General features: G+C 42.9%; 1 protein-coding gene across 1 annotated transcript in view; it reads right to left on the bottom strand.

Annotated features, from left to right (window-relative positions):
- Nucleotides 1-27,818, bottom strand: part of ENTREP2 (endosomal transmembrane epsin interactor 2) — a 1,414,698-nt gene that overhangs the window by 379,605 nt on the left and 1,007,275 nt on the right. Inside the window, exon 6 of the mRNA XM_069222382.1 lies at nucleotides 21,512-21,672. Coding sequence (XP_069078483.1) covers nucleotides 21,512-21,672 — 161 coding nt within the window. The remainder of the gene's footprint in view (nucleotides 1-21,511; nucleotides 21,673-27,818) is intronic.

Genomic DNA, 27,818 nt, shown 5'->3' with positions numbered 1-27,818 from the left:
TGCTGGGTGCCTAAGTCTCCCTTTGATGAACACAAAAAAAATATTTGTGGACATGTAAAGCATGTGTGCGCTACATGTCATTTTTAAAAATACACTTTTAATGCATTTTTTAAAATTACACATGCTTACCACCAAACTTCAATTTGTAGTAATTGCATTTCCTAAATGCCAAATTCACATTTTGGAAATGCATGATACATGTGCACTGGTAATCGCAAATAGGTATTTCCTATTTGCAATTACCTATAAATGGAGTCACAATTTCAGGGAATCGCGAGTTTAGCGATTCATTGAAATTGCACTGCGAATGCCTTTCATACATTCTGAAAGGGATTTTTGCAATCGCAAACAGTGGAATTTTGCGATTCTCACCGTTTGCAAATGCAAAAAGCTTTGATACATCTGGCCCTTAGTTCCTATCGCATAACATTGCCATTGCTCACTCTCTCGTAAATAAGGATCAGTGTTTGATACGTTTTTGCCATCCTCAGGCAGAAAAAATCAAACATACATATTTTTGTATTTACTAAATCATGTTTTTGGATTTGCAAAGATTTGAGTATTATACTTCTGCTGGCAAATACATTTTCTGTTAAGATCTTGTCACAGTTTGATTACTAGAGAGTAGATACATGGCAAAGAGCATGCTTCTTGGCAAGGCAGAACCATGAGTCCTAAAATTTGAACCTATATCTTCTGTCAGAACTGACATTTATATCCAACTGCACACTACAGACTTACAGTATGTCCAACTGGTGGTCAACAGAGCTAGGACCGACATCACCAAGAACCTCAGGATCATCATCAACAGCAAACTAGACATACCTGCGCTAGTCAATGTCATCATCACATCATGCTTGCACACCCTGAAGATGCTGAGGAAGGTTTTCAAATGACTCCCAATTAACTCTGCGAAACTGGCACAAATGCCCTGGTCACAAGCATGCTGGAGTACTGGTACACCCTTTATGTTTGGATCAACAAAAAACTCAGGAGAAAGCTTCAGACCAGTCAGAACTCAGCAACCAGAATCACTCTCACCCTCCCACGCTGTGATCCCATCACATCACACCTGAAGGTCCTCCACTGTCTCCCAATTCACAAATGAGCACATGTCAAACTCCCCACCCACACTTTTAAGGCACTACATAACACTGGCCCAGTATACCTCAACAATCACATCTGCTTTCACAAATCTTTCAAACATCTCAGTTTGTCCAGGCTCCTACTTTTCACAAACCCATGCATACAGAAAACCAGATCCGGCAATTGAGCCTTCTCCTACATCACTCCTTAAGTGTGGAACAACCTGCTCTACACATAAGTGCCTCTTCCTCACATCTTGAATTCTGCAAGAAGCTGAACACCTGGCTTTTTGAGTAGTTCCATGATCACTTTACAAAAATAAATTAGGGTCACCTTTATGCAGAAGAAGCTGCTAAGTATATTTATTACAGTTTGCAGTTAAGGAGTACAGCAGTGGGCTCCTACTTTGCCTGCAGCTATGTGAACTTGTTTATTAGCTGGTGGTTTCTAATGATCCAAAATAAGAGGAATATTTACCAAAGGTCACTCTATGGTCAAGCTATATAGACAACCTTGTTTTGCGGAATGGTAAGAAAACTAAACTTTAACTTTCAAAGATCAGTGGTTTGCCTGTTTTTAAACTTTAGTTATTTTCTTATTTTAACACCTAACTATATTATCACTTTAATCTTTGTTTTTCTTGTACATAAACTTTAACTCCACCACTCTAGCATGCAGTGTGCTCCAAAAAAGATTTAATTTTCGATATAATTACTGTGCTGCTAAATACTATTATTTTACATGGTATAAGTCGGATAATATTAAATAATATCAGCAGTGCATGAAGGTGTTGCATAAACTATAAACTAACAATATAAGTATAAGTTTAGAAATGTATATGTTAGTGTACTTTAAACTTTCTTTGTAGATAAAGAATAAATGAAGCTATATCCATTTAAAGATGGTATATACATTATAAATTTAAGGTGTAACTCTAACTTAAAAATGTCTAATGTTTGTGTATTTGAAGTTTGGTTTGTCTAAAAAGAATAAATACAGTTTACCTAAGTGTTGTTCAGTGGAGTGGATTAGAGTTGAGTGGTGTAGAGTGGAGTATCATAGAGTAGAGTAGAGTGGAGTGGAGTGGAGTGGTTTAGCGTACAATGGAGTAAAGTGCTACATAGTGTAATGGCATGTTATATAGCACAGTGCTGTGGAGTGTACTAGAGTGCACAGGCATTGTGTAGAGTTGAGTACATTCTTAAAAACTGGAGTGGAGTTTTGTACAGTACAGAGGACTGGTGTGTCATAGACTGTTGGAAAGTGTTATAGAGTAGAATAGAGAGTTGTACAATGGGGTATAGGGCCATAGAGTGGAGTGGAGGGTTGTACAGTGTAGTATAGTTGCATAGACTTGAGTACAGTAGTTTATAGTGGCATGTAGTGTAGTAGAGTCTTGTACAGTGGAGTAGCATAGAGTTAAGCAATATGTGGTACTGTGAGGCGGTGCAGAATGGAGTGTTGTATAGTGCCATAGAGTGGAGTAGTGTAGTGTAACACAATGAAGTGGCATAGCTTAGAGTAGAGAAGCGTGTTCTAGAGTACAGTAGTGTGGAATCTAGTAGAGTGGAGTGGCATATTATACAATGGAGGAAAGTGGTGTAGAGTTGTGTGTGGTACAATGTACTGGACGTCTGTGTTGTCGAGTGCCAGAAAGTATCAGAGAGTGGAGTACAATAGATGGTCATTGAGTGGATTAGTGTTGCACAGTGGAGTGGAGTAGAGTAGAGCGTAGTACAGTATGGCAGAGTGGAGTGGAATAGACTATCATAGAGTTGAGTGGCATTGAGTAGTGTACAGCGGAGTGTGGTAGAGTGGAGCAGTGTCTGATAGAATTGAGTATATTAACTAGGGGAGAGCAGCATGGCGAGAGTTCCGCAGAGTGTGATGAAGTGGAGTAGAGTGCTGTAAAGCACTATGGAATGAAGTTCAGTGTTGTACAGTGGTGTTGAGTGCAGTACATTTTTGTACAGTGTAGTGCTATACAGTGGAGTACAGTGTGGTACAGTGGAGGTGTGTTGACTGTTGTTGAGTGGAGTACAGCTTTGTTGACTGCAGCAATGTAGAGTGGTGTGGAGGGGCGTTTATCAAAGTGATGTGGTATAGAATGGAATAGCATACAGTGAAGTGGTGTAGAGTGGTGTGGCGTACAGTGCTATAGCATGCAGAGAAGTGGTGTACAATGGAGAGGCATACCGTGGAGTGGAGTGGAGTGGTGTACTGTGGACTGCCGTACACAGGAGTGCCAGAGAGTGAAGTGGCATAGATTGGAGTAGCATACAGTAGCATAGAGTAGAGTGGCATATAGGGAGTAGCATAGAGTTTTGTCGTAGTTGGACTCTTGCTCTGGGCAAGACTGCTGGTTCAAGGATGATAGTACTTATGTTTGTAGGCGACTGTGCCTATCCTACAACAAGTTGTAACTGTAGTCCCAACTCTTCTGGCTCACTAGCAGTACCTCACCAAGAACCCAAACAGTTAAAGGTGATTTGTGGCAGCCTTTACACATGGACTCAGAAGTATGACATCTCAGGGAGTGTCGAGGTTGAACGGTGATTACCCCTCTCTCACAGATACACCATGTCTCAACCAAACACAGGCAATAACGAAGATGCAGTAAGGTTTTAAAAGTTTTTATTTAACACAATCTGCAAATCTACGGTAAATTGCTTGGGCTGCAATGATTAGGATAATGAACAGTTCAAGAAATAGAATTGTTAAGACAAGAGCCATGATTATGAAGACCCCCACCATCTTGCAGTAATATTAGAAGATATACAGTATACAATATGTCCTAGTACCCTATCATAATAGGCCTGACCTGCTACCTAGAGGAGAGCTGGGTATGTTAAACCTAACCTGCCAATGCCATGTCTCTGGAAGGAGCCCCCAACCCTCGCTGCTTTGGAATGAGGTCTCAAGCTCAGACTCCGTAGGAACACGAAGTCCGGGTCAGCGTCAAGGCGACGTGCAGCATCGATAGCAGCGATGGTATCTGGTCGGAATCCCTCTGATTATCTGTCTACGTGTGATATATTTATACAGATCTACTTGGACCCCTGACGTAGGTTGTTCCCAAACGATAGATAACACAGCATGCTTGGGACGGTAAATAATATAAAAATTCCCTCAAAAGCGTGAAGAGGGAAAGTACCTAATGTGAACACCTACAGTTTGTTTGTCTTTGTCGCATGAGTCGACGCCTTAGTGCGGTGGCACTGATAACATAAAGCTAAACAAAATGGCCCAACTATAAACAACACAGCCATCTTAGAAGAATTAATTAAATAAATGGGCTAAGACAGAGCAAGCTAAGTAGGTTAAAAGTCACTAGGTGACGGGGGCACGAGTCTGCAAGCCAAAGGCTAAGCTAACTCTTGATATCCCATTAAAACAAACTAGGATTCACTACAGTTTCTCTATGACACACCACTCTCCAACTCACAAAACACCTGGAGAGATGCAATCTGTTAGACCCCTCCAAATGAGGCTTCAGAGCCAATCACAGCACCAAAACAGCTCTGATCACTGTAACAGATGACCTCCATACCCTGCCGGACAGAGGAGAAGCAGCCGCCCTGATACTGCTCTACCTCTCAAACGCCTTCAACACTGTCTCCCACCACAAACTGATCAACCGACTATGCCAGATTGAGATCACAGATGATCCGCTCAGATGGATGGCATCCTCCCTTAAGGGATGCACCCAGAGAGTCTGCCTCACCCTTCTCCTCACAGGTCAAGCACACCATCTTTGGCATCCCCCAAGGACCCCTCCCTAAGCCCTACACTCTTCAACGTCTACATGACACCATTTGCAAACATTGTGAGATTGCACGACATAAACATCATCTCCCACGCTGACTACACACAGCTCCTCCTCTCACTCTCAACAGACTTCACAAGGAGGACGACTAACTTCCACAACTGTATGAAGAACATTTCAGCCTGGATGAAGGACAACTGCCTGAAGCTCAACACAGACAAAATGGAGGTTCTGATCTTTAGCAGACACTCAACCCTCTGGAACGACTGCTGGTGTCCAGCAGAGCTCGGACCTACCCCCACACTGAAAGTTCACACCCACAACCTTGGCATCATTCTCAACAACAAACTCTCCATGACACATCAGGTCAACGCCGTTTCCTCAGCCTGCTTCCGCATACTCTGCATGCTCCACAAGATCTTTAAGTAGCTTCCCATCAGCGCAAGGAAAACAGTGATGCATGCCCTCATCACCAGCCGGTTGGACTACAGCAATGCACTTTATGCAGGCACCACCACCAAAGTCATGCAAAGACTCCAGACGATCCAGAACGCAGCTGCCAGAGTGATCCTCAACCTACCAAAGAGAACCCACATCACCCAGCACCTGAAGGACCTCAATTGGCTCCTGATCCAGAAAAGGTGCCACTTCAAGCTCCTATCCCATGCCTACAAAGCCATCCATAACCAAGGACCCGCCTACCTGAACCACCACCTTCACCTCCACCAACCGGCCAGGAGCCTCCGCTTGGCACACATCACCCTCGCAAAGATACCACACATATTCTGCTGCTATGCCAGAGGAGGCTCCTTCCCCCACCTCACCACCAAAGCCTGGAATGCCCCCCCCCCTTCACCTTCGCACTGCACCCTTGCTGACCCACTTCTCAAAGGGACAAAAAATCTGGCTTTTTGATTAAACACCTGCAGCAAGCACCTGGATACCCAATCGGGTGACAATCCATTCTATACAAATAACACTTGATTGATTGATTGTACATATATACACTCAACTCTATGATAGTTAATCCCACTCCACTGTACAATGTAATGGCTTACAGTGAAGTAGCAAAGAGGAGAGTGGAATAGAGTTGAATAGGGTAGAGTTGAGCGGAATAGAGTGTAGTTGGGTACAGTGGAATAGCATATAGCGGAGTACAGTGGAGTTGGGTACAGTAGAGTGGCGTAGGGTGGAATAGTATGGAGTGGATTGTTGTAGAGGGGCATAGAGCTGAGTGGAGTAGACTAGAATAGTGTACCATGGAGTGGCACAGAACGTAGTGTAGTGGAAGAGTGTAATAGCATACAGTGGAGAAGTGTAGGGAGCATTGTCACAGAGGGAAGTGGAGTGAGGTACAGTGCAGAGGAATATAGTACAATAGCATAGAGTGGAGTCAGAGTGGAGTGGCATAGAGTAGACTAGCGAATAGTATTGTGTCGTACAGTAAAGTGTCACAGAGTATAGTAGCGTGGAATGGACTAGCATAGAGTGCAGTGGTGTAAATGGAGTGACATGAACTGGCATGGAATAGAGTGAAGAGGAATAGAGTGAAGTGGCATAGAGCTGAGTGGGACAAAGTAGAGTAGTGTAGAGGGCAGTGGCATACAGTGGAGTGGCATACAGTGGAATACAGTATGTCAGAGTGGCATAGAGTGGAGTGGCACAGAGTGGAGTGACAAGGAGTGGAATAGTGTAGAGCGGAGTGCCGTACATTGGAGTTGCATACAGTGCAGTGATGTAGACTAGAGTGTCTTAAATTTGAGCAACATACAGTGGAAAAGAATACACTGTAGAAGAGTACAGTGCAGTGGTGTGCAGTGGAGTGTGTTAGAGTGGAGTGGTGTACAGTGGAATAGCATAGAGTGGAGTGGCACACAGTGGAATGTCATAGAGTGCAGTGGCCTACAATGGAGTGTTCTACAGTAGACTTGTGTAGAAAGGAGTGAGGTACAGTGTAATAGTGTAGAGTGGCATAGCATAGGGTGCAGTGGCACACACCAGGGTGGCATACCCTGGAATAGTGTACATTGAAGTGGGGTCGAGCGGAGTAGCGTAAAGTGGAATGGTGTAGAGTATAATAGTGTAGAATTGAGTGAGGTACAGTATATTGGCGTACAGTGGAACAGTGTAAACTGGCGTAGAGTACAGTGGAGTGGCATAGAGTGGAATGTTGTAGAGTGCAATACCATAGAATAGATTGGTGTAGAGTAGATCTGGTTATACTGTAGTGGGGGTTGACTGTAGCAGCGTATAGTGCAATAGTGTACTGTGGAGTAGAGTGGAGTGTTCTATAGTGGAGTGTCATACAGTGGAATATCACAAAGTGTAGTGGCATAGAGTACAATGGTATACAGTGGAGTAGAGAAGAGTGGATTGGTATAGAGTGGAACAACACTGAGTGTTACTGGTATACAGTGTAGTGATGTTAGAATGGAGTGGCATACAGTGAAATAGGGTAGAGTGTAGTAGGATAAAGTTGATTATCATAGAGTGGAATCACAGATAGTGGAGTGGCATAGACTGGAGAGGCAAAGAGTGGAGTGGCATAGAGTGAAATGGTGTAGAGTGGAGTGGGGTAGAGTAGAGTGATGTAGAGTGAAGTGGCATACAGTGGAGTGGCATAGAGGGTAGTGGCATACAGTGGAATAGCATACAGTAGAGTAGCATAGAATGGAGTGTCATGCAGAGAAATAGGTTAGAGTGTAGTAGGGTAGAGTAGATTATCATAGAATGGAGTGGTGTATAGTGGAATGGTGTATACTGGAGAGAAATATAGTGGAGTTGCGCAGAGTGTAGTAGCATAGAGTTGAGTGAGGTAAAGTATAGTGGAGTAGAGTGGAGTGGCATACAGTGGAGTGGTGTACACTAGAATAGCATGCATTAGAGTGGCGTACAGTTCAGTGGTGTAGAGAGGCTTGGCATAGAGTGGAATAGCATAGATTGGAGTGTTGTACAGTTGAGCTATGTACAGTGAAATAGTGTAGAGTATATTAGTGTACAACGTAGTAGAGTACAGTAGACTGTCATAGACTTCAAGTTTGTAAAGATGAGCAACATACAGTGGAATAGCGTACAGTGGAATGGTGAACAGTGCAGTAGCATACAGAGGAGAGTGCTAGAGAGGAACTGAGTACAGAAGAGTAAATAGCATACATTTCAGTGGTCAAGAATGGAGTGGCATACAGTGGAGTGTTGTATAGTGGACTAGGGTAGAGTGGAATGAGGTACAATATAGTGGCATGCATTAGAATAACATATACTGGAGTGGGGTAGAGTTGAATGGTAGATATCTGAGTGGTGAAGAGTGGAATTGCATAGAGTGGTCTGGTATACAGTAGAGTAGTACAGAGTAGAATGGCATAAAGTAGAGAGAGGTATAGTGTAGTGGCGTACAGTGAACGAGCTTACAGTGGGGTAGCATACAGTGGAGTGACGTAGAATGGAGTTTTGTAGAGTGGAATACTATAGAGTGGAGGGTTGTAGACTGGAGCAGAGTAGAGTGTAGTGGGGTAGACTGGAGTAGTGTTCAGTGTCATAGTGTACTGTGGAGTGGTGTAGAGTGGGGTGTTGTAGAGCAGAGTGGCATATAGTGAAATAGCATAGAGTGGAATGGTGGGAAGTAGAGTGGCATAGAGTTAAGTGGCATACAGTGGCATAGTATACAGTGGAGTGGTGTAGAGTGGAATAATGTTGAGTGTTACTGGCATACAGTGTAGTGATGTAGAGTACGGTGGTATATAGTGGACTAATTGGAAAAGCATAGAGAATAGTGACATTGAGTGGAGTGTTGTACAGTGGAATAGTGTGGAGTGTAATACAGTAGAATGGGTTGGCATAGAAGTAGAGTGGCATAGAGGGTAGTGCCATTGAATGGAGTGATGCACAGGGTAATAGCGTACAGTACATTGACATAGAGCGGAGTGGAGTATAGTGAAGTGAAGTAAAGTGTAATGGCCCAAAGTGCAGTGACGTACAGAGGAATAGCGTACAGTGCAGTGGTAAACTCTCAAGTGGCACATAGTGGGGTTAAATAGCATAGAGTGTAGTTCTTTGAGGTGAGTTGCATACAGTGGAAGGGCATATAGTAGAGTAGCATAGAGTGGATGGTATGGACATACAGAGGAGTGATGTACAATAGAATGTCATACAATGGAGTGGTGTAGAATGTGTTATATAGCCATTTTAGTGATGTCTCTGGGCATGTTATTTTTGCAACTAGGCCTACTACTTCTGCACTTTAGCCTAGTAACATTTTTATTCTGCTTGATTTTATTATTTCTTAATCAGCCAAATTCATGGTGTTATTTTCTTTTCTTTATCTAGTTGTTCTTTCACCTAGGAAAGCGTTGCATTTCTTAGCAAGACATTCTTTTCACTTTGTGCTTGCCTCAAGGCTACAGTGAGATAGAGTTGCCAGCACAAGTGCTACACCGTGTCTCTAACATTCACAGAAACACACACATCCTTACATGGGGACATTGTTTCAGAACATCAGCTGTTTTATTCTCTGTCCCATGCACATTGAAGGGAGATTTCAGCCAGGTGACCACAACCGCATACTGATTGACTTTGCTTGCTGAGACTACCGGTTCCCTCGCCTACATGGGGATGGCGTCTCTATAGAGAACAGGCTTCCCTGCTCAGGTTTGGGGGATGGTGTCTTCCCAGGGGGGAATCCTGAAAGGCGGATTAGTGCTTATCATGCTGTGCTCTAACATAGCATAGGTAGAAATATTCACATATATTATACATAGTGGCAGTATGGTGGGACTTTTCCTGTGTTTCACTTTTCTCATCACCTTTTTGCTTCTATTATGTTTCCTCATTCTAATTATTGCATTTCCTGCCATTTTATTTAAGACACAGCTGATTCATTGATTATTGAACCATTTCCTGCCTCTGTTTGTCTTTGCATGTGTGAGAGAAAAGGATGAGATCTGATTTTCCACGATTTCCTGGAGAAGTCATCTTGTTATGTGCCAGGTTGCCACAAATCATCCCTGCTCTTGGGTAGGGATGAGGCGCTGCTAGATGCTAGAAACGGATTAGGCTAACAGTTGTTATAAAGTGTGGGATTGGACTCAGTTCCTCACAATTCAGGAAATGCTGCCACTCAAGTCTAGCAGGTTCATTAGGGTAATGAGAGTCGTTCGCCATATTATCACACACACACACACCAATCCAACAGAATAGTGCCACATACACAAATCTGCCAGCCCATAGGTCAGTGCTAAAGTGGTGGTATCAACAACCATACCGTTACGCCAACAGAACAACGCCCACCACATTATGACCCACGAATCATCATGGCGGACATTCATTGGCAGTAAACCATTGGTAGTACATATCGCCGCGCTCAGAATGGACACCCACATATAAAACAATACCACCTTGGCCAATACTAAAAACACACACCTAACACTCAAACACACCACACCCACCCACCCACAGCACTATAAAACACACACCCATATTACCCACAACCCTTTACAAATAACATTTACTGCCAGGGATTTGACACGAACAGCACAGAGACAACTAGACACACACACCACATACACCCATACATCCCTCACGCACCCCACATCACACACCCCACCACATTACTCAACACACTCTCACCAAGACACACCATACAGCACCCATGTCCCCACAAAGGCACCCCTGTTTCACTGATGAGGAGTGAAGGGTCATGGTGGAGGAAATAGTCAGGGTAGAGCCACAGCTGTTTGGAGCACAGGTACAGCAGATATCTATTGCCAGGAAGATGGAGCTATGGCGGAGAATTGTGGACAGGGTGAACGATGTGGGACAGCATCCAAGAACAAGGGATGACATCAGGAAGAGGTGGAACGACCTACGGGGGAAGGTACATTCCGTGGCAGCAAGGCACCAGCTTGCCATACAGAGGACCCCCATCTCCGCCCCCACAGCTCACAGCATGGGAGGAGCAAGTCTTGGCATTACTGCATCCTGAGGGACTCGCTGGAGTAGTCGGAGGACTGGACAGTGGTAAGTCAACATTACCACTTATCTCCCCCATACCTGCATGCCATCACACCCCCTCACCCTCACTACCCTCACTCCACTCTACCCCACACACTGCACTAATGCAGATGACTAACCCCAATGTCAAGCTATGCATGCCATACCAATGCATGGACAGCCCTCCCAGCCCTGCATGGACACCCATCACCAAAGCATGCACAGCATACGGAAACTAATAATCACACAATACATCACCATACACAAACAAAGGTGGCAGGGCAACAACAACGATAGAGGGGAAGCCAGGGATGTAAAATATGTCACAGGCATGAAGCATAATACATCACTTACATCCCCACAGGTGCCCCAGCCAATGTCTGCGGAGAGGAGGTGCCACTCAGAAGATGCCCCCACTGATGACAGTAACTCTGGACTTCAGGATCTGGACCAACAACCTGGCCCATCTGGGACCACTGGACAGTCGGTCACTCATGCCCACTCACAGTCCACCACAGAGCCTCAGGTCATGTCAATCAGCAGTGTGCCCACCTGTACAGGGACCCCAGTCCACACCTCAACCCCAAGACAATCAGGGACCTGGGGTCAGTGGCAATGGGCACACCGTTCAGGGGACAGAGGCACAGGCCAACAGGGACACTGGGAGGACCGCTGTGCATCAGGTGGAGGACAGGCCAGGGGAACCGACTCTCCAGGAGGCACTCAGCGAGATCCTGGGAGCCTACAAACATTCCCAGGACACGATGGGCCAGATCCTTGACAACGTGCAGGAGAACAGGCAGCTGCAGGAGAACAGTATACCAGGATCAGGGAGGACTTGCAGGCCATTAACACCAACTTGATCTCCATAGCAGGGGTGCTGGCAGACATGGCCAACATCATGAGGGAGGCAACAGCACAGCAGAGGGCCCCTACCACTAGCCAGTCGATTGACCAGCCTTCTACTTCCGCTGCAGCTAGTGGGCAGGAGGCCCCACCACAGGACCCACAGGCCATCAGCACCATTCCCCCTGCAGAAGGTGAACCACCCCACAAACATTCCCTATGAGCCTGACAGAAGCCAGAGACACTTACCAAGACCACCGCCAGGAAATGAGACTCTCCTGATTGTCCCCCTTGTGTTCCAGACAATCACCTTGTCCACTTTGAACTGCCTTTGCTCCCCTTGCTGTGGCCCCTTGGACACTGGACCTGTGCTACAGACTGGAACAATATCCTGGACTTCCCTCCATCATCACCCCATTCCCTTGCACTCTTCCCTCAAATTCATAGCACTACAATAAACACCCTTGAACACAACTCGACTACTAGTATTTTATGTGTTGAAAATGTGCATTTATGGAAACAGTCACATCTAGTGCAAATGATCTGAACACTGTGAGAGCATAGAAATAAAGACCTGTAGCTGTCTGTAGTCATCACAACAGTACACAGTTGTTATCTCACCAACATCTGTAAAATGACAAACCATAGTTGACAGTAAGTTGAGATGCAATGGAAGTTAATGCCATCATGCTACAGCCACACAGAAAACATCAATAGTCAGAGGAATGGTCAGCTGCACTGTCTCACCGGTGTGCCATTGGAAATATTGAGGGATAACTGATGTTATGTTGTCCTCATCCTCAGCCTCCTCATCTTCACTCTCCTCAGGGTCCACTGCTGCCACAGGTGCATCTCCAGTCTCCTCCTCTTGCAGAAAGGTTACATGCCGTCTTAGGGCCAGGTTGTATAACATGCAGCATGCCACCACTATCTGGCAGACCGTCCTGGGTGCGTAGCACCTGTCAGATGGAGGCACCTGAACCTAGTCTTTAGGAGCCTGAAGGTCCTCTTGATGATCCTTCTGGTTCACCCATGTGCCTCATTATAACGTTCTTTAGCCCCTGTCCTGGCATTCCTCACAGGGGTCAGAAGCCACGATAGGTTTCGGTAGCCAGAGTCACCTCTGTATTGAAGCATTGAGGAAAAACATTTAGCCTCACACAATGATTTTGGGATGACACCTGAAGGCATACACTAACATACAGTGGGTGGGGACCGTGGCTCACCTGTTAGCCACACCCTGTGCCTCTGTAGTTAGGCCATCACATTTGGGATACTGCTATTCCTCAGAACAAAGGCATCATGCACCGACCCAGGATACTTAGTATTGACGGAGATGTACTGGTCCGTCAGCCACACCATTTGCACATTCAGTGAGTGGAAATTCTTCTGATTCCTGAACACCTGTTCATTCTGGCAGGGGTACTAATGTAATATGTGTCCCATCAATGGCCCCAACAATATTGGGTATATGTCCCATTGCATAGAATCCGGCCTTCACAATGGCCAGATCTTCCACGTGGGGGAAAGCTATGTAGCTGCACATGTGTTTCACCAGGGCAGACAAAACTCTTGCCAGCACGATTGAGAGCATTGGCTGTGACATTCCTGTTGCCAATTATAAACATTGAAAAAAAAAAAAAAAAAATAGAGAGCAAAAAAACTAAAATCCAGTCAGTGGAAACAGAGGTATACAATTTTAAAGATTTGAGTGAAAATAGCCAAGCTCCACTTGAAGCTATCTGGTTGTGCGAGATGGGGAGAAAGTCACATGTTCAAGCTAACCGCGATGGGGTGCGGGTCGGGCACCTGGACCAGGTTAGCCCCCCCGAAATGTTACCTTGCCAGCCAAGTGCAAAGAGTCCTATTTGAGACTGAGGGAGCTATGAGGAGCAGAGAAGAGTCTTGTACGGTCATTGATGTAGAACAAAGACCAGGCCTGACATCCAGGACAGGCATTTCTATAGTGTGAAGATCCTGTTGTTGTACCAAGCTGGTGGGTCATAGCTTCACAGCAGTGCTTCCTGCAAGCGGTTGATGCTTCAGTGCTAAAAGTCAAATTGAGGGAACCTCACCTTTGCAGGCTCTGTGAGTGACAAGGTTTTGATGTCAACAGCCTTGTTCGTGGTCACAAACAATTTCGATTTATCCTCTCTGAGGTCCCAGCAAGGGTCCAGGACCTGATTGGCAGCACTTGGGTGTAAGAGTCTTGCTCTACCTGGATCTGGGTGCTTGTTCAGGTGGCTGGAGCCTACTTTGTCCCTGTGGCTCTGAAAAGATGGCCAGCAGACTAGCCCTTCGAGTCATTCTGGGAGTCTTGGGTTTGGGTGTAGGTTCAAATCAATGACTCAGGCAGAAGGGTAACAGGGCAGCAATCCAGCAAGGCAGTAGTCCAGCACAGTGACAGTCCTTCCAGCAGCACAGCAGTCCTTCCTGGCAGAGTTACCACAGGTCCAGAAGAATTGGTGTCTGAAGTTCAATAGTTATACCAGGTGCCACCTTTGAAGTGGAAGAAGCTTCTTTGAAGTGCACAGGTTTCCTGCCTCCCCCGTCCTAGCTCCAGGCTAAGTGCATGGGCATGCAGCCCTTTCTGTGGATGCAGGAAACAGCATATGCAGGTGTAAGTAGGGCAGAGCCCAGCTCCACCTTCCCTGTCTGCCTGTGATGGCCCATCCAGGCACAAATTAATGTTCTATTGTGTAGCTGTCTATAAAAAAACACAAAGCTCAACTGCCAACTACACCCAGTCATGTGTCCCAGTGACAGACTGCAGTCAATAAATGGCTAAGGCCATTAAATAGGCAGAAAAAATGCATGTTCTCCACTCCAAGATGGCTGCCATGGTTTTCACTTGAAGCATGTGACCCTTGGAGTTGTCAACTGAGGAGGATATATAAAGAGTGGCTTTGGCTGCCCGCATGTTTGCAGCTGTCAGGACTTGCCAAACAGAGCGGATCTGTGTACCTCACTTGTAACCGGGATGAAGGAAGTTTATGTTGTCTATTTATTGCAGTGTTTTTAGGTATAATGGCAGATTGGGTTGCTTATCTTTACAAGGATGTCCATTCTTGTTTAGTTAACACAGTTAGGATACCTTGTTGTAGAAGCAGTATTAGGGATTCCCCATGAGTTCCTCACTGTGGGTGGAAGTATGAGGCATATTATATTGAGCTGAGCGGATCTTTGGACCACAATGGGAAGTTGGATGAAGTAAGTTTAAGTTGTCTCTATTTTCAGTAATTGTTGGCAGTGTGTTAGATTTAGTGGTTGAGTTTTATCCTTTTTTTGTTTAGTTAATAGTGTCCTGATACAGTGTGCCAGAAACAGGGGTAAGCACTCCCCCACATGGTCCTCACAGTGATTTTGTATTGTGGTATATCTAAATATTATGGAGCTGAGGTGGAGGCTTCTCTATTCTGTAACACTGGCATTGGTATTAGTGGTAAGATTGGCCACTCCTTCTGATATAGGTGAGGTCTCATTGTAGGCATGAGTGTACGGTTCAGCTCACATTTGCATGAGATGGCTTTAATTCCATTCACAGGTGACTGCATGTGGTGTATATTGTGAGTGGGTGATCCACATTTATGTATGGCTTGTTTTGGGTTTTGGTTTGTTTTTACATATACAAATAGGTTTATTAATATAGGGTAATTATTATGTTGTAGAGCAACAATTGTTGTAACTAATCCCTTCATGACAGATTGTGCTGAGGATGGTCTCAGGGACTGTTTGAGCTGCGGGAGACTGAAACGTTGATCATAGATCTCCATGATGAAACTCATCACATTTCTGCTGGAATATTTCATGAAGGATTCTGATTGCCTGTGTGGCATCAGACAGGACTGATTAATTATTAACTGTTGTTTGTATTATATAGTCAGGTGGTTGGTGCCCTCCTTGAATCCCCTAAATGAGGAGTTAGTAGGACTGAAGTAGGTTACCTGTGTGTGTATACATGATGAATCAGTGTTGTTGTTGTTGCTGCTCTAATTTCTTGTATAAACTTGATGATCATATAAAATTGACATCCATTGTATATTATGCTGTATGTGGATTTATTTAAATATAGAATTGGTCCATGCTTGGACTAGAACACTAAATTGTAATATTCATCTATATTGAACTAGTTATCAAAATGAGTTCCACATGTCTATTATGGTACTTTTTAAAAGTGGCATTTTCAAAGTTGCAATTTAAAATACAACTTTACCATCAGAAAGGATTTTATTACAATTCCATAGATACCAAACATGAAGTGGCTATGTGTTCTTCATTGAAAGTTACAGTGTATTAAATGTAATAGGGTAACTCCAATTTATCCTATGAAAGAGGTAGACCTTGCAGTAGAGAAAAACTAATTTAACAGTTTTGCGCTACCAGGACATGGAAAACTTAAAAGTACATGTCCCACTTTTTAAATACACTGCATCCTGCCCTTTTGGCTCTCCAGGGCCTACCCTAGTGGTGACTTATCTGTATTATATGTATGTAACTTGGCAAAAGATGTAGTTGGCAGGTCAAAATGGCAGCTTAAAACTGCACACAAAGGCTGCAATGGCAGTCTTCAGATATATTTAAAGGGCTACTTTAGTGGGTGGAACAATATGTGTTGCAGGCCCGCTAGTAACATTTAATTGAGAGGCCCTGGGTACAAGCAGTGCCACTTTATTGAGGATGGAGAAGTGAATTAAATATGCCAATTAGGTATAGGCCAATTCTACCATGTTTTCAGGAGTGTGCACAAGAACTTTAGCACTTATTAGCAGTGGTAAAGTACATAGACTCCTAAAAGCTAACAAAACCCGATTCAGACAACAGGAGGGTGAAAGTAAAACGTTTGGGGATGAATCGAAACGTCAAAGGTTTGTGATATATTGACAGTTGGTCCTGCAGGACAAGAAAATAGAGGGACCTGATTGGCCAAGAGGCTTTTTTCCTGTCACTGTCTTGATAATACAGTACTAAGCCATCTAATTGGCTGGCCTCAAAATCATGGGAAATTTTGCATTGGTCAATTCAATACTCACGGACTCGGTCCATGTCCTGCGTTTGTCTACAAAAAACATATAAAGGACAGAGTATGGGTACTGTGAGCCACCAGCCCTTCTACAGGGCTCGTAGAGGAACCCCCTTTATAAATTTGGTGCAGCAATTTTGGCTTTGTTGGGCCACATTAGTGTAAACAAAATTACACTAATGTGGTGCAACGAGGCGCTAGTGGCTCTTGAATCAGCACCTTAATGCTCTAGTTGTTCATTAGAATTCTGTGGTGATGCTGCACGGGAAACAGCCTTTACAATGAAGTTTTTTAATATTCCGGTAAAAAAAATTCTTAGGGTTTTGGTGTGGGTAGTGGTAATGGCAGGTCAGTGTAATCTTAGGGCTAATGGTTGGGTAGTAGTGAAGGAATGGTAGGGTAATTTGGGGCTTTAAGGATTTGTGGTCTTAAAAAGAGGAAAGGGTAATTTTAGGGTTAGGGCTGGGTAGTTGTAAGAAATGTGGTTATTGGTTGATGGGGGTTGGCCCACATTCAGGCAACAACCAGAATCCTTGTCAGATTGAACCACAAATGTTACTAAATTAACATGTGCTTAACCCTGTGGTAGCTTGGCACAAAGGCAGTCAGGCTTAACTTAGAGGGAATATGCAAAGTATTTATGCAGCATACAAGCAGTAAAAAAGTTAAAACACAACACAAGAAATAACTCCCAAAGCAATTTAGAAACAGAGTACATTTTGCTGAATGAAAGTACAACAAAATAAATTAAATCGTCAGTGATATGATTTTTTAACATTTAAATGCCAAATAGTGCCTAAAAGAAGAAAGCACCAACCGTGGGTATCTGGTCACGCAAGACCGGGGCAAAGTCAAAAATTAAGCTGACTGCAATGCTACGTGGGTCAGGTACACAAAGGAGACTGGGCCCGGTCTTGGCTTACATTCGGATTGAAAACAAATTCTGAAGAAAAGTTCTTGGGAAGATAGAGTTAAGCAGGGTAATTGTCGCCGGGGAGCTACTGGATGAGGTCCCCTTATAACTGTCAATGATGCCTGGAAAAAGCTTCAAGTAGGAAAATCTGTGTTTCCAGCCTGAGGTTGCCCTCATCGGTGGTGGCTCGGTTGCTGTTAAGCCCATTTGAGACTTTCACCTTTAGACTTAAACAACTTTTTGGAAATCAAAAACCTTCAGTGGATCAAAGCTGCAGGTTGTATCTGAAGTGGGCTCCATGAGTCCGGATACCGTAGCTGAGAGGAGCTCAACAGGATTTGCTGCTGCGGAGAAGAATGTATCTGAAGCACCACAAACTCAGGCTGACCGGCATTGCACATCTGGCACATTAGCTGGTCTTCTGTCAGTTCTCAGGGTAATTTGTGGTGAAAAATTCCCAAAAGTCCTGAGTTTTAGGGTTAGGTCTGAGCAGCAATACTAACACCACTTCCAACAGTTTAGGGCCTAGGCCGCACCACTTGGGTAGTTAGGACTCATCCAGCAGAACAGAGGTGGATAGTCCGAGGTCTCTGGAGCTGGTTATGTAGCTGTAGCTCACACTGGAGGCTTGCCAACTAGCCCTTGTAGTCAATTCTGATGGTCCTGGGCTCCAGGAGATATTACAATTCTCCTTCAAACAGCAAGGCAGGCCTTCAAGTAGCAGGGAAGCTACCTGGTAGCAGCAGGGCAGTCCTCTGGTAGCAACAGGAGTGTCTGCTGTGGGTCCAAGCAGTCATTCTGAAGTCCATGAGTGTACTGCAGAGGTGTTCTGATGGTCCAACATTAATAGCTGGTGCAGGCTTTTGAAGTGGGGACTTCCCTATACCACTACCACATCTGGTTCTTGAAAGTTCTTCCAATCTTCGCTCAAGGTTCCAAAACGTCATGGTGACAAAATTTTGGTGTCTGGCTCCTTTTTGTGTGCTGGATGCAAGCTCCTTTAAAGTGTAAAAGGGGTGGGAAAACACTCCACCGCCAGCAATCCAGGCAGGATGGCCCTACATGCCTACATCCAGCCTTATTTGCCCCGCTATCCAAGAGGAATACACAAAGGCCAAAGACAGAGCTATTAACAGTCATGTGACCAAGGTCGCTGGCCCCAGGCATCAAACTTTCTAAAAGTGGCATTTTCAGAATGTGTCTTAAAATCTAATTTTACCATTGTAGAGGATTTTAAATTACAACTCTTTTGAGTCCAAACATGATATTTCTACCTGCTCCCAATCAAATATTATTACTTATTAAATGTCAGAAGATAAACTAATGTTATCCAATGGGAGAGATAGGACTTTCGTTACAGGTTCATGCAAAACATAAACCCACATGCCCTACTTTTTAAATACAATGCACCCTGCACTATTGGCCTTAAGGGCCTTCCCTTGGGGTGATTTATCTGTATTAAAAGGATGCGTTAGGCCTGGCAAAAAGGCTTATTTTACCAGGTAAAACAGCAGAGTAAAAAGGAATTACTATTTTAAGGTGTTACTTCAGTGGGTGGCACAATGAGTGCTGCTGAATCCCTAGTAACATTTACTTTACAGGCCGTGGGCACCATTTAGTCCCATACAGCAAGGACTTATAAATTAATTAAATGTGCCTATCAGGTTTAAGTCAGATTTACCAAGTTTTTAGGTGAGATAGCCCAAGCACTTTAACACTGGTTAGCAGTGTTAAATGGTGCATAGTCATAATGTCAGCAAAAACGGATTCCAGAAACAGGAGGGGAGACAGCAAAATGTTTTGGGGAAAACCACACCAAGGATGTTAGGCCTAATCTGAGTGTTAAAGACAGGTAAAATTCATTTTAGGGTTATATGGTGGGCAGTGGTAAAGGCAGGTTAGTTTAATTTTAGGTTTATGGGGTGGGCAGTGGTAAAGGGAGATGACAGTAATTTTAGAGTTTAAGGGTAGGTGGTGGAAAAGGGTAGTAAGGGCACTATTAGGGTTTAGAAGTGGGCAGTGGTCAAGGGAGATTAGGAGCAAACTAAAAACAAGAGAGGTTTGGGCAGGTTGCCCTCCTAAAAAAGAAAATAATTAAGAATAAATTAAAAATATATATCTATGCTTATACACACATACATACATGTATTTATTATTATAAGGTTTGGAGGTATAATTACCTTACACTCGCCCACATTACAAGGCTGGCTGTCTTTCCACCGCGTACCTGACGGTAAAGACCACCACATCACGAGTTGTGGGGCTTAGCAGATGCCAAACCTCCAAAGCGCCTCCTGGCCCGCCAGTGCAGGCGCAACGACGCGGCCAGTGGTGTGCACCTCCAACCGGCGGCAGGCCTCAGCATGCCTGCCAGATTACGAGGCTGCAGACTGCCAGGCTTTCCGTGGTAGTCACCCCACCACGAAAACCCTGGCAGTCACTCACCCAGCAACAGGAATGCCCATTCTTGTCGCCAGCACACGCACCTCCACACATGCACACACTTCCAAACACCCCCACCCCCTTCCACACATGCATGCATTCACATACACACCCCTCGGCATCCACATACATCCACATGGACACCCCCACTCCCTCGCATACATGCAGACAATCACCCCCATTCATGCACACATACACGCACACAAACATTCACATTCAATCACATACACGCACTCATTCACCCCCCGCTTGCATGCACTCACACTACACCTCTGCATACATGCACACATGCACCCACACACACAGACACCCTCCCCCCCCTTTTGGACAACCACTTACCTTCTCCATCGAGGAGGTCGTGAGTGAGGGTATGGGTCCTGGTGGTCATGATCCGCCGGGACCACCATGCCAGCAGGTCTCCGCCAAGCCGTATTACAGCTTGTAATACAGCAGGCGGCGTCTTGCTGCCGTGGCGGTGCTGGTGATGCCACCGCCTCTTTGGAGTCGGACGTCTGCCTAGAAATGGGCAGATTTCCTACAAAGTCTCCTAATATGGCGGGCAACAGACCGCCAGCATTGGCGGTCTGTTGCCTGCAGCAGCTTCGAAAAAAGACAGCCAAAGTCGTAATGAGGTCCACTGTGTGTGGTAAAGGCACCTCTGTGGTAGAGACTGCGTGGTAATGACGTGCTTTGTAAGGACATATATTTTGCTGCAGTTGCTTACTATAAAGGTAACTGACAGACTGCTGCTTGTGTTTAAAGTATGTTTCAGTTTGCATGTTGGAATGTTTTACTGATGAGAAAGATCTAAAAAAGCATTGAAAATTTGTTAGGTTAGGTACTAAGACCTTCATTTATGTTAAAAATTGTAGGAATCATATGAAACAACACAATGGTCAAAATGGCTTTATTGTTAAGTGATGAAAAGATATGTGGGATAGCATTACAAAATCTAGAAACCACTTAAATATGCCTGCTATATTTTAATGCACTATAACTTTCCCTGCCATCAAGCACTGCCTTGTACCTCGTGTATTACATCACTTATGGCATTTCCTGTTTTTTCTGCAGTGCTAAAAACACTTTTACAATGGCAGTGCTGCTCTTAGACAGTTAATTAGCACACCTCACAAGCAAGCCCGTCCTTGAGGCAGGCGTCTACCAATTAATCTTCCTCGGTCTGTGAAAAAAAAAAAAACTGTACACTAAGAACCCTGTCAGCAAAACGTTACACTGGCCCAGATTGCACTTTATTTTCTGTATTTATTTGTCTTGTTAAACATACCCAATAATGTCAAGGTACTATAAAAGCAAAACACATTTTGGAATGCATGTTTTTAATTTCCTTTTAACGCTTTGCATTTAAAATCTTATTTATAAGACAGGTAGATATCATCTATACACTAAGGCTAGAATCCTCCATACATTACAAATAACACAAAATTATATTCACCTCTGGGCCTCAATTAATGGTGTGCATGTGTACTCTGGAGGATAGTACGGCGGAGGTGGTATTGGAGGAATAAACTCATCAAAATCCAAGGTCTGATGAAGAATAGTTCCATGAGGAGTCATGCAGTCAGGGTTGCTGGACTGCGACCTCTGTGGTAGAAACTGAAAAACAGACATAATATCATGCAAGTCAATAATAGTGTTACTGTACTACTTTTGCCAACAATTATTTTATTAACAAGAAGACTTTTATTAAGAGGAAGAATATAAATACTGAACATTCTTGCATCAAACAGACTTCAAATAGTTTCTCATAGCTGTTAGATACGAGTTATTTAACACTTGAGTAGATGGCTCCACTAGAATCACATAAACTAATACAAGAAGGGAAACAGCCTTTACAACAAGGCTGTAACCACACATATCCTTTTCAACGACTCAATTACAACAAATGCATCTTTACAACAAATGTCTTTACAACTTTTTTGTAACACGTATCCACGTATATGCCTTTACTGCACATGACTTTACAATGGAAATGTGAGTATTTTGCAGTTTAGTATCATAAATATAAATATATCCAAAAACCCATACCCACCATAAACCCTGGATTTACCCTTGCCAACTAAAAACATATACCCACCCTAAACCCTAAAAAAAACTTCCCACCCAAAAAACAATGCCCAGCCTAAACCATAAAATTACCCTTGCCACCCAAGAACTGATGCCCACCCTAAACCCTAAAAATTATCTTGCACCACAAAAGTCCATAACCACTCTAAATACTAAAATTACCCTTGTCACCCAAAAACCCATACCCACCCTAAAGCCTAAAACTTCCCTTTCTATCCAAAAGTCCATACCTAACCTAAACCGTAAACCTTAAAATCACCCTTACCAACCCTAGACCTTAAAAATGACTTTTCCCATATATATATATATATATATATATATATATTCGTAACCAAGTCCCGGAATGCAGGTGCTCCACACAGCGGTCCTGGATGGGTTCCGAGAGACCCTAATATAACCTTAAACACTCCTTCAAATATCAGGAGAAACAGGACACCTCCAATATGAAAATTCAATTTATTTCAGCACAAAATCCAACGCGTTTCGGCAACAGCCTTACTCATGGATACCACATAAATAAAGTGCTTCACATATATAACCCAAATTGGTCATAAAAATAAAAGACAGACAAATCCTAATACACCCACTAGAGAACACGTATTTGTGGTGGCCATCTTAAAGTGCACATTCAGTCTTAATACACTGTAATAAGTATTGAATAGTTTTTAAAATCACATCAATATCCCCCATAAGATTTTCAATATCAAAAGACTTATTCGGAATTATTTCTCATGATGTTACTCTCCAAACAATTAATAAAAAATATAATAGATGAATATTTGATACAAAATTACAAATTTGTAAAATGACTCAATTGTTAAATAATTCGATTGTTAAATAATTCATTTCCTGACGTTTGAGTAAAATATCTATATATATTATCAGGTTAAAATCCAATATGTTTCATATGAATATTTCATATAAATATTTAATGCTCAAACCCATGTCTCAATTACTGCCATTGCATCTTGTACTTCCCAAGTGGGAGTATATATTTGCAAGTAACTGCCCTGGAGGATATCATATCATTTCCGATGTTGTGCATAAATGACCTCGTTCTACTAGTGCATCATGACTTCTTAACCCAAGTGAGTGGACACACAAACTTCATTCATAATAAAGACTTAATAAAACCCAGCACCTAATTCCATATCTTAATATACATTAAAATATCACCAACACTCCAAAATGCTATTATAGTAAAAATCACCACATACCCCCACCATAATTAAAAATATGTCAATTACTCTAGATGGATACTCAGCTCTTCACTCGAATTCAGCCCTACAGGTTCCAGTTTCTCAAACTCAATTATATATTTAGACTCCAAAATACGTAGCATCCTTACTCTATTGCCGCCCCTTTTGTTAACCTTCACTTGATCAATGACCACAAATTTCAACAAATTCTCATTGCCAAAATGTTGCTTAAAGAAATGCCTCGCTACCGGGTAGTTTTTGTCATAGTTCTTGATAGCTCGTCTGTGTTCCAGAACTCTTTTCTTTGCACTGTATATCGTGCTCCCCACACCCAATGTGTCACATGGACATATCAGACAATAAACACAATAAGTTGTGTTGCAATTAAAGTTACCTCTAATTGTGAAACTGTCTGTCATCCCTGGAACATTTAATGTTCTGCAGTTATTGCTGGTTTTGCAAGCTTTGCATTTCATACAACAAGCAAAACCTGCCACTCTAGTATTTTCCATATATCCCTTCAATGTTACATCATTGCGACATAAATTGTCCTTCAAAGATCTATTTCTCCTGAAGGTTATTTGAGGATTATCACCGATCCAGTTGTTTATAATGGAGTCAGTCTGTAAAATATGCCAGCTTTTGCTGAGAATGGAACGTATTCTGTGAGACTGATTGCTGTATGTCGTAATGAATCTGATTAAGTCATTATGCTTCACCCGACTCTCATTCGTCCTATACAAAACATCATCTCTATTCAAAGACTCTACTTTCCGTCTAGCTTGGTTGATAACTTTGACCCCATAACCTCTACTTCTAAATCTTTCACACATTACTTCACATTCCACTTGGGCAGTACAAGATGCAATGGCAGTAATTGAGACATGGGTTTGAGCATTAAATATTCAAATGAAACATATTGGATTTTAACCTGATAATATATATAGATATTTTACTCAAACGTCAGGAAATGAATTATTTAACAATCGAATTATTTAACAATTGAGTCATTTTACAAATTTGTAATTTTGTATCAAATATTCCTCTATTATATTTTTTATTAATTGTTTGGAGAGTAACATCATGAGAAATAATTCCGAATAAGTCTTTTGATATTGAAAATCTTATGGGGGATATTGATGTGATTTTAAAAACTATTCAATACTTATTACAGTGTATTAAGACTGAATGTGCACTTTAAGATGGCCACCACAAATACGTGTTCTCTAGTGGGTGTATTAGGATTTGTCTGTCTTTTATTTTTATGACCAATTTGGGTTATATATGTGAAGCACTTTATTTATGTGGTATCCATGAGTAAGGCTGTTGCCGAAACGCGTTGGATTTTGTGCTGAAATAAACTGAATTTTCATATTGGAGGTGTCCTGGTTCTCCTGATATTTGAAGGAGTGTTTAAGGTTATATATATATATATATATATATTTATATTACCTAGCCGAGGTCTCCACTAGGTAGTTATAGTTAAGACGTAGTTTCTATATAAAAAAAGGCATTTTTTTACTTGCCTATATCTTTTTTCGCTGCTTGGCGAATCTTAACAAAACTTTCCAAAAAAATGTGCTAGTAACGCCAGCTTCTGTCTGGAAACCTTTGGAGTGATCCGTCCAGAGGGCCGAGAAAAAGGAGGGTTCCAAAAACACTTTTTCCCCATTCATTTTTCCATAGGAATTTTGAACTGCGATAGTGCCAAAACCAGTGGAAGGAATTACACCAAATTTGGCAGAAAGGTAGGTCTTGGTCGATAAAGCGACCTTTTTTTGTTCTGGTGTAAATATGTTCAGTAGTTTTTGAGAAATTAAGGGGAAAAACAATTTGTATACATAGGGACGTGACCCCTCCCAGTCTTGTGCTGAGATCTAATTGGCTGTCAACACTTCAACCAGGAAGTGTTGGCAACAATCTTGCAATCTTGGGACTTGGCAGCCGAGCCCCAGAAAAAAATGTCAAAAAAAGAAAAGGGGCCAGGGTACAGATACCCTGACCCCTTAGCTCCGGTGGTGGGGTCCTGAAGGGACACCACCCTCCCCTCTCCCCATCCCCCCAGGCTAAAAAGCATTAAAAAACAAATTGCCTGGATTCACGGCAGATCCCGAGATCCAACTAAAAGTTTTTAAAAAACAAAGCAAGGGCTCCCGTGCTTTGTCTTTTTTAAGCCCCCAGGTGGGCAAAGTCCCAAGAACAATTTTCAGGGCGAAGCTTTTATTGTTAGTTGGGGATGCGCCCCCCCCCCAGCTCCCGGGGGAGCACCACCTCTCCCGGGCAAAATTAATTAGGGGACTGCCTTGGGGCTTCATGAATGAAATGGTGGGGCATGCCCGGAGACCACCACATTTCTGGCACGTTGTAAATAATAAGTGCAGGGGGCAATTCGGCCCTCACCATGCACTGCTAATTACCCCACAAATTATGGCACTCCTGACATCTTTGATAACATCACTAATCATATTAATGTAATATTTGCAGTGAAACAAATTATGAAAAAGCTGTGCATTTTGAGGGTGCGAGTTGTAGTTACCTCATGGCACGAGTTATAGTTACTTGCGATAACTATAACTGGTGAATTTTCATGGTTTTGTACATTTAAAATATGAGCCTAACTATAACGTCCTGTAATCTTTGTTTTTTAAGTGAATTATGCATACATATATATAATGCACAACGTCCCGCTACTCTGTCTCTTCTATTTGTGGCAGGAACAGACAGCACCACAGGCTTAGAGCAATTATTTATTATTTTTAATAACCGAAAGTGCATGAAAACAAAGGTAGTCCATGCATTTCAGCGTTCCACAGGACTATAGAGTTCTGCTGTCTAGAATGTCTGTTTTTAAAGTGCCCTACACCAATTAGCCCTCCATTTATGTCGTTGACAACTAAACACAGATACAATTGTATGGAGTTAGCAAGTGCCATCCACCATTTTCAATCTTTTTCTTTCTTTTCAACTTCCATATACCTGTAAAGCACTTTTTAAATATTTTGTTTCTCCTTTTTTTCTTTTCTTTTTAACTTACTTTTTTCCTTCTTTTCCATTTTTCAATTTAGCTAATTTAGAAAGCCACTCAGTCACAATCCATAATACAGCTGGAGTTTGTCTGCGATTTCAAGGGCCAACATATTATTATTTCTAGTTCATTCTGTATTTATCCAAATTATTTTTCAGTCAATACATAGTTAGCCAATGCGGTAGTCTGACCGCCACATACCAACCCTGGTGGTGTGACTGCTAGAGAACCACCAGCTCTGCCAGAATCTTGGATCCCAGCTGTAGTGGAGATCCTAATCCACCAGGACAGTGCTGCATGCAGCGCTGCCCCGAGAATTACGACCTCGTACTCCGCCAGCCTTTTCATGGCATTAACACCATGATGAAAATGCTGGCAGAGAACAGGTGCAGGGGACCACGGGGGGACCCCTGCACTGCCCATGCACTTGGCATGGGTAGTGCAAGGGCCTGCCTGCCCAGCACCCTTGCAATGTTCACTGTCTGCGTTGCATACAGTGAACACTGCAAGGGTGCTCGTGCACCCTGCTGGCTACAGCATTGTGCCAGCTCGATTACGAGCCAGAAACAATGTTGTAGCATGATTTCCACTAGCTGGTGGCAGAAACCTAGGTTTCCACGCACCAGCCTAATGGGAAACTCTTAATGGGTCCGGCAGGGAGGTAGCCAGTGTGGCAGCAACCTCCCCATCAGGAGTTTGGCGCACGGTGAAAACCGTCCACCAAACTCCTAATCAGGTCCCAAGTATTTGTAATAAAATGCATAACCATTGACCATTGGCGAGTGAAAGCTAAGTTCTCAAGGTAAGAACAATCTTACATACAGGAGAATAAAAACTGTTGAAAGGTGTTCAGGACTTTGAAGGCAGAGTTTAAATGCTAAGAATGTTCACCTCATAAAAGGTAAACGTAAATATAATACTTTTCGAAATGTGAAATAGTCCATCCTTTTAAAGCATATATTATACTCTTATTTCATAAGAAGCAATCACAAAAAGGCTTATAATGTGCAAATTTCCATTTTTAATGTGCAAATGCTTATTTCTCAATCTCTATTGTGCAAATGCTATGCACATAAAGTGCAAATTCGACATTCCTTACGTGTAAGAATAGTTCTCAATATGCTAAACTAGAGTTTTCATAATATTAATACCTTTCCTCAAACCAAACTCATATATTTCATAGGATCAAAGCACATTTCCAATATTAGAATACAATAGCAAATCACATTAAATTGTAATTGCAAATGTTGCAAAAGCCCCAGATTACATATATCTATGAATGCTTTTGGCAATGCTGTAGCAAAAGTCACCCAATTTTTACATTATGCTCCTATTACCAAAGACAGATCTCATTTTTATTAATGCTAGATCTATTCACCTCATAAAACGTGAAGATGTTGCATATCAGAATGTGAGATAGTCCATTCTCTTAAAGTATATATAGTACTCTG

This window comes from Pleurodeles waltl, chromosome 3_1 (genome assembly GCF_031143425.1).
Source record: "Pleurodeles waltl isolate 20211129_DDA chromosome 3_1, aPleWal1.hap1.20221129, whole genome shotgun sequence".
Taxonomy (NCBI): domain Eukaryota; kingdom Metazoa; phylum Chordata; class Amphibia; order Caudata; family Salamandridae; genus Pleurodeles; species Pleurodeles waltl.
The sequence above is the reverse complement of the archived record's forward strand: the minus strand, read 5'-3'. Positions and strand labels throughout refer to the sequence as shown.